This window comes from Sphaeroforma arctica, assembly GCF_001186125.1.
Source record: "Sphaeroforma arctica JP610 unplaced genomic scaffold supercont1.546, whole genome shotgun sequence".
In the NCBI taxonomy this organism is placed as follows: domain Eukaryota; class Ichthyosporea; order Ichthyophonida; genus Sphaeroforma; species Sphaeroforma arctica.
Window position 1 is genome coordinate 37,234 of NW_014040012.1, and position 8,077 is coordinate 45,310.

At 39.4% G+C, this 8,077-nt stretch overlaps 2 protein-coding genes across 2 annotated transcripts in view; both read left to right on the forward strand.

Annotated features, from left to right (window-relative positions):
* The window catches only part of SARC_07143 (hypothetical protein), a gene marked incomplete at its 5' end in the record, with an annotated part of 2,124 nt that extends 268 nt beyond the window's left edge, over nt 1-1,856 (forward strand). Inside the window, one exon of the mRNA XM_014298928.1 lies at nt 307-1,856. Coding sequence (XP_014154403.1) covers nt 307-1,734 — 1,428 coding nt within the window. The remainder of the gene's footprint in view (nt 1-306) is intronic.
* Nucleotides 1,857-4,232: 2,376 nt separating this feature from the next.
* Nucleotides 4,233-6,667, forward strand: SARC_07144 (hypothetical protein). Its single transcript, XM_014298929.1, has 4 exons — nt 4,233-4,266; nt 4,636-5,065; nt 5,608-6,038; nt 6,179-6,667. Exons 2-4 carry the CDS (start codon nt 4,670-4,672, stop codon nt 6,231-6,233), a joined length of 882 nt encoding a protein of 293 aa, XP_014154404.1. The 5' UTR covers nt 4,233-4,266; nt 4,636-4,669; the 3' UTR covers nt 6,234-6,667.
* Nucleotides 6,668-8,077: the final 1,410 nt, after the last annotated feature.

An 8,077-nucleotide genomic window follows, 5' to 3' on the forward strand; every position in this document is an offset into this window, starting at 1 on the left:
GTATAGATGTATAGATGTATATATCTATGCCTATATATATATATATATATGTATATAAGCATCAAAAAGCAATACATCAAGATGATAGTTAATACCATGATATCAATTTGGAGCAAGTGTTAACGTGGTGTAGGCGCCAACCAAACACACACCGACTTACATGTCATTATGTTTAATGTTGCATATCTCTGTTGAGGGCATAAACAGCTTATCGAAATTTTTATAACAAAAAGGGGACTCGTGCGTATATAGTGTTGTATAAGTCCTGGTGGCGCAAAATTTCATTCTTCGATCCTCTTTTCACAGGCCGAGGTGGAGGATTATGTCCAGAGTGTAAATGGGAACTTGCCTTTAGAGTTGCGAAGATGGGAAGGGGGCGAAGAAAACAACGCTGAGCTTGTAGAGTTTGTTGCTGACCTGCGTAGGCAAAATATTGAATTGAAGCCGCTGCTTGAAAAGCATAAAATTGAAACAGGTATCACCGGGCCAGAGCACACTAGCAATTCGCCGGATGGAAAGAGTAGTGATGTAAGTAATAACAATTTGGAGAGTAAGGAAAGTATATCTCACGACACAACAGATATACCAATTGACAATGATGAGCAGCTCACAGAGCTATCCACGGACACGCATGACCCCGGTACGCCAACAAAACCAGTGAGTGATAAGGAGGGATCAAGTGATAAAGATGGATCTGAAGAAGGCTCTTTAACCCCTTCGACACCGACTGTCAACCCTCGCGCACGACGGCTGGAACTGGAATTGGCGGCTTTAAGACTTACTCACGCGAGCACCGAACAGAAATGCGCCGAATTCGCAGAGAAGTGCGCAGACTATGAAAGAGAGCTGGTTGCTCTCAAAGCACAAACCTCTGCCGCGAATGATCCACAAAGGAGTGAGGGAAGTACGGTAGATGAGATAGAACAGGTAAATAATGAAGAAGAAACAACACATACTGAAAATGCGATTATAGCAGAAGCATCTAGTGACGACGAGTCCGTGACCACGGGTCTGACTGAGGATGTGAAAGAAAGTGAGAAAAGTGCACTCTTAGCCGAGCTAAACGCAGAGGTGAAGAGGCTGCGAGATCAGATAGACGAGTGCAACGACACCAACACACAGCTGAGACAGGAGCTGATGGTGGGCGAGGAGCATTTGTCCGTGCTGACACTGGAGAAGGAAGCCGATATTCGCGAAATGGCAGATAAGCAGGAAAGCCTGGAAAGTGAGCTGAATTTGTTGAAAGGCCGCGCCGAAGGTCTCAGGCGGGAAGAGGAAGCAAACGAGAAAAAGCGGGGTATCAAGGAAGATAGAGAAGCTGCACTCGGCATGAAGGTAAGACAGTTGACACAGGTAGGGGCTGGTTTAAAGAAATGTGTGGAGGAACGAGAAACAGAGTGTGAGCTAATGAAGCAAAAGTTGGCGTCGCTGGAGATAGAACTGAGTGAGAGCGTGACTGCGAATATGGAACTGGTGGAACGATTAAGTATGGTAACGAAAAGTCTGGCCAGCCACTCTCCAACGGGCAGACAGTGGGTGAAGGATGAACTGGTGCAGGGCTGTGTGGAGTGTGGGCGTGTCTTCAGTCTAACAAAGCGGAGACACCACTGTAGGTATTGCGGGAAGATATTCTGCCACGCGTGTTCGGAATATCGGAGATTATTGCCGGGTGGATGTAAAATGGAACGGGTTTGTAATGGTTGCAACGATAGCCTCAGCAAAGACGTGCTTTGATAAAGTCTCCTCAGTGACAACGACAAATATAGACTTCTTGTTACTGACTCGTTGATTGGTATATCACCCTATCAAATCACTAGCTAAGCAATTGTTTACTAAATATTTTTATATGTGTAGTGGATATATACGTACGCACTTTTGGCTAACGTGGATTGGTATGTCACCCTACAGATTGGTTCCCGATCCAAATCGTCATTCTTCAAAGAGAGCGAAAAGCAACTATATCTTTTAGGGTTTAAAACATTTTTTGTATGTGTATCGCATATATATAAACACTTTTGGCTAACGTGGAAATGTGTCGCATGTATATATATATTTACGTACTTTTGACTAACATGAATTGGTATTTCGCCCCATATATAAATTGGTGTCCATTCCAAATTCGCATTATTCAATCATAAACTAAGCAATTAATTTCTAAATATGTGTATATATATTCGCTACAGAGTTATTTGGATCATATTAAGCCTTGTACATACTTAAATACTCGTCATCATACATGTTGTTGCATTCATAAAAGATACAGATCAACCTCTGGCAAGAGAAATATCGTTATAAAAAATACAAATATTAAGAATAAGAAATGGCAAAGAAACGGGTTGTACCAACTTTATTTTATCTTTGAAGGAAATATATGTCGATATATGGATAACATGCGTACCTAAACAATTTCGCAAGCCAACCAAAGATATTGCGCTAAATATTATATCAACTCTACACTATACGGTGCGTATGTAAAACAGCCGAGCACTACTCTGCGAGTCAAACATTGAAATATTGCAAGATTATGGACATTCGAAAAATCCTACAGTGTCAAGATCAACTCTAAAGGTTACTTAATCATGTCCAGAGCTAATAATACATCTGAAAAATTTTATGCGCACCGATCACGAAAACACAGAAATTTTTCATACAAGTGTGATCCACGTTCAAATAACTACACAAACCGATCTCATATTGAAGGTCAAACGATTCCCGCAGGAAATTATTTTAATGTAGCCGAGCAAATATACGAAACAACAACCGACGAAGATTGTTTCGTATTTTTTGAAACTGCTTTTGTTTTATGCCGCGTAAGTTATAAACATTCGCAATAGTTAGCGGTGTTCAAGGCAAACGGCAATATACTAGAACACATGAATCGTACAGAAACTTGCAGCTATAATATATAAAATATTTTATTTCATGAATTTATAAACTACTTACAATCGATTTTAAAAGAAAACACCATACGTTCGAAATCCACCATACCTATGATGAAAAAGATACAACAAAAATTTGATGAGAAGATCGATTCGAAAAACTAAATCAATAAAGAAAATGGTACGACTCATCGATCTTGGTTGGTTGGATCATCATAAAATAGGAGTGCGAGTCCCATAAGACTGAAGACTAAATGTTTTGTAATCATTGTCGTTAGAGAGTGCTCAATAAGAGACAAATTTATGATGAAACTCACCTCTATAGTTATCAATAGCAGGAGTCGCCAAACCAGACGCTATACCTGCAAATGATAAAAAAAGATAAGATTGATAAATAAAGTTGCTGCAATACGCGCAAGAAGAAAAAGAACTCGCGGCGTTGTTCAGTATGAATGTGTAATCAAGGAATTCAGACTGCTCTTCCTATCAAGAAGTTTAATTTATTAAGATCATCATTCAACGCGAACATGAACAGCCCAACAATAAGCAATATTTACCTTCCGGTTGACTGCTCTTAACCTGACAGCAACGTGACCATCTTGCATATCAGTGATAACCTCGCGCTAACAGCTATCTGTGTGTCAGGAAAAGAAACTAAATGATGAGACAACATTGAAAGACATTATCCACCGATATACTCGTCGGGAAGATCATGGGCTCAGAATAAGAGACATTCAACATTACTAATTAACTCGGGGTATCAAACCCAATTCAATCGTCTGTCCGCCCGTCTCTTGTTTAAAGTCACGGCCAATAACATGCGTTCCATAATGTCGCGCTCAAAACATCATAAAACCATACCATATAGACTGCATGATGCCTGATGCCCGATAAAGTGCCCTTCGGAATGTGACCACAATTTTATCCTGGGGCGCAACTTATATAATATTGCACAATATACAACAGAGAACCTTTTTTTTATGACTTTATGTGCATCTCTTCACAAACCAACAAGAGAAGAAGAATTCCACAAGAAATATTTCACACATTTCAGTGATTTCACTATTTACTATCACATGTGGTCCTGTGGGAATTTCTCATTTCATACAACTCCGAGTACCTACAGAGGGCCAATCAGTTAACACAAAACTCTTCTATTTACAAGACAAGACAACGGTACACAACCGGGGTCCTCAAAAAAACTATTTTTCAAACAATATAGTAAGTATCGGTACAATTACGGGACAGAAAAACCCTGCAACAAACTCTGTTTAACTTTTGTAGGCTTTGCGCTACACATGCTTAACCCTTGCAAGTCCCGAGGCTCTATTGACGCAACATATAGTGGATGTTGCAATTAAGAACGTCCCTTTCTCCATTGGATTAGGTGCGTAGTGTTTCAATGGAGAATAATGTGTCTGTTGGACGTATTGTGATGCGTGCATGTATGCATGTATACTGTTAAGCTCGAGTATTTATGTTACCCTGCGTGATGAACTAGCCTCACGGTGGTAGGACTTGTAATAGTATCCCAATATACACGTGTCTGATTCTGGACTCTAGCATGCTTAGATCAGACTCTGTATACGCGATATTCTTCAAAGAAGTTGCTGAATGTCTATATTTATACATACTCAGCTATACATAGTGCAACACGTATATAGTTCACTCAAATCTGTTAAAAAGGACGCATTCAACTCGCACTATCTTGATTATGCTGTTCACTGACACAGCATACACTTTTTCGCGACCACAGTTTTGTCGAGCATAACAAAATCTACACCGACAAAATGTCCGGAAACTCTGATATTCTTGCCCCTACTGAGGATGACATCTCTAAGATGTTGATGGCTAAGGTACACATTGGTACCAAGAATGTCGATCACCAGATGCAGCAGTACGTGTACAAGCGTCGCTCGGATGGTATCTTCATTTTCAACTTGCACAAGGTGTGGGAAAAGCTTATGCTTGCAGCTCGTGTGCTCGTCACCATCGAGAACCCCGCAGATGTGTGTGTTATCTCTGGACGCGAGTTTGGTCAGCGTGCTATTCTTAAGTACGCGGCGCACACTGGTGCCACACCAGTTGCCGGTCGCTGGACCCCCGGTACCTTCACCAATCAGATCACCCGTGCTTTCAAGGAGCCTCGTATCTTGGTGGTGACCGATCCCCGCACTGACTTCCAGGTATGTATATTATGCATGTGTCATATAGCAAACGGTCATAACTCTCTGTCGAATATCTAATTATCGTTTGAAATAGTATATTCTGCAATAGTTAAGTAAGCTAGTATCTGTTTTGTTCCTTGGGAGCTCTGAGGACTTTAAATTGTCGTAAGATTCGGGCTAGAAACAAATTTGCATGGAAATGGGATATCGTGTATTGTTAGGGCAATACTTCATTTAAATTTTTTTTTAAGTGTGTGTGCTGATGATCGTACATTTTCATATTATTGCACGAATTCAACGGATGTCACTTAAACATGGAATTAGTGATAGTTGAATGTATCTGCATATTCTGTAGTCAATTCGCACTTGGCGATTATCATATACAAATGAATTGAGCGAATAATGAGAAACCACTTATAATGCTTCACAGATGCTATCACGCAGTTGAGAGTTTCACTTGTTGGTAATATATCTTATTATTTAACCGATACTGGTCAATGAAAGATGACGCGTTTTCTTCTCATATTTCTGACCTATTCAATGTCATTTCTCTCTTATAGGCTATCATTGAGTCTTCATACGTCAACCTGCCCGTTATCGCTTTCTGCGATTCTGACTCTCCTTTGAGACACGTTGACATTGCCATCCCATGCAACAACAAATCCGTCAACTCTATCGGTCTTATGTGGTGGTTCCTTGCCCGTGAGGTTCTTCGCCTGCGCGGCACCGTATCCCGTCAACAGCCTTGGGAGATCATGCCCGATCTATACTTCTACCGATCACAAGAGGATCAGGAGAAGGAGGATGAAGAGGCTGTTGAGGCTCAACTTAAGGCGAACGCGTTCGATTCACAACCCGCTTTCGAGAACCAGCCCCCCGCTGAGGAGATTGCTGATGATAACGCCGACTGGGCGTCCATGAGCAATGCCGCTGCCGGTCAGGACTGGTCCGCCTCTGTGCCATCTGCTACGGCTGATCCCGCTGCCGAGTGGTAAGTTTCAATGTCAACATTTGATTGTATTGTCTAATATGTAATGTTTTTGTGCTTCATAATGTGGGTTGATAAAGAAGTTTCAGATGGCGGCTTAATTTTCTATGATTAATATATTGTCTTGATTGATCGTAAAATAGGGGAGCCGCCGATGCCGCCCCTGCTGCTGGTGAGGGATGGGGAGCTGCTCAGTAAATCATGATATTTCAGTAAAAAAATAGATGATGGGTGCATCTAGTGTCTAGTATCTTGCAATTTGTTATCCGATTCTCGTTCACGTATATACTAGACTAGATGACGAGGTCTATGTGGACTAGGTAAAAAATGCCTGTCTGCGCTCAACCATCTGCCGAGTGATTGCATTTATTTTGTTGCCTAGTGGCGGACATGTACCCCTTGGTGACGAGAAGTCGTCTTAAGTAGTTCGCTATATGATCTCTCGTTGAAAAAGAAATTCATTTTTAACGTTGAAAGGGTACTATAATAAAGTACTTTGCGTTGAACTTGTATATTCACTCAAAAGCACACGCTGTGTAATCGTGCCTACAATAGTTTCTTTCGGCTGACGAAAAGGAAAGAGACATTCTACACGAACCCGGTTGTCCATATAAAAATGTACCCAGAGCTCATATGCTTGAATTTTTACGCTTCTGTAATTTAATATATGAGTGTTTCTATGTATTTTTATTAGCGTGTTTGTCTATATATGTGGATATGCACGAATATATGGTGTATAGGTATATGTGTTGCATGTCAATGTTCATTTTAAGTGTGTATATGTCTGTATACATAAATTGTCAACTAAATATATATGGGTGTATGTATTTATAAATGTATGTATGTGTATACACGTGTACATAAATAACATCTTAAAATGAATATACATGTACTTTTATATACATAAATATGTATATGTGTACATATACATATGTATGTATAGATACTTATTTATTTATATGTAGTGAGTAGCTAGCTGCGAAAAAGTACCTTGCTCAAAATTCACAAGTACACTTGAATTGTTTCGCTCAGTGAGCACTCCCAAAGATCTTTATCCTTTGGATTTCGGGTCAGTTATTAACCTCTATATTCTAAGAAGACGAGTATCTTGGAATGCTTGATATGTAGGCTCTCATAATCAATTGTAGTGAAATTGTGAATAAAACCAGACTTCATGCTCAAAGTAGGATTTCAACTTCAGAGTCGATCACATTGTCATAGTGCAGGTGTCTTAGACTCTTAGTCTTTACAGATCATAATTTTTATGTATGCGTTTTTGCGATGATGTAAACCATTCGCGTTTATGTATTGTTCAATAAACACTGGGACAGGCCCAGGAAGTAGGAACTCATCAGGAAGATATACTCGTTTTTATGGACCAATAGGCAATATGTTCGTGGCCAATCACATCACATCCTCATATTGCAGAATGACATTTGTTGTGTGACGTCACGAATCTCATGAGTCCGCGAGTGTCGTCACTAGTCACATGAATCAACATGCGTCAAATTTTTTGTACATGCCCGTCAGTCTGCCACACTCTGCCAGTGATATATTATCAGTCCACTGATTATTTTGATTTTTTTTATGCACGTTTTCTTGATATTGTGATCATAATTTGCTCTACATTACCTGTTTTGGTTTGTTCTTTTCTATACAAAAACAATACTTATATTAATTTACTTTTTTCAGTCCTAAAACTACAACCAAATTTAGATTAATCTGGATTTTGAAGTATATATAAATTTCTGCCAAACCGTCACGCCAAGAGAGTGATAGAAATATTATTTACCAAAATGATTATTTTAAATTTTTTATTTGTAAAAATCAAAATTCCGCTCTTAACTGAATCATGATCATATCATCAGGTGCCACTAGATTTTCCCAATTGACCAGCTACCAAGGTAATATGATTTATATTTATATTTTTTTTAAAGATGCACACTGCTAGTCATGCTATGTATATATATATATATATATATATACTTCCATANATTACATANATACTATTTACAGGAATACTAATACCTACAGGATATATA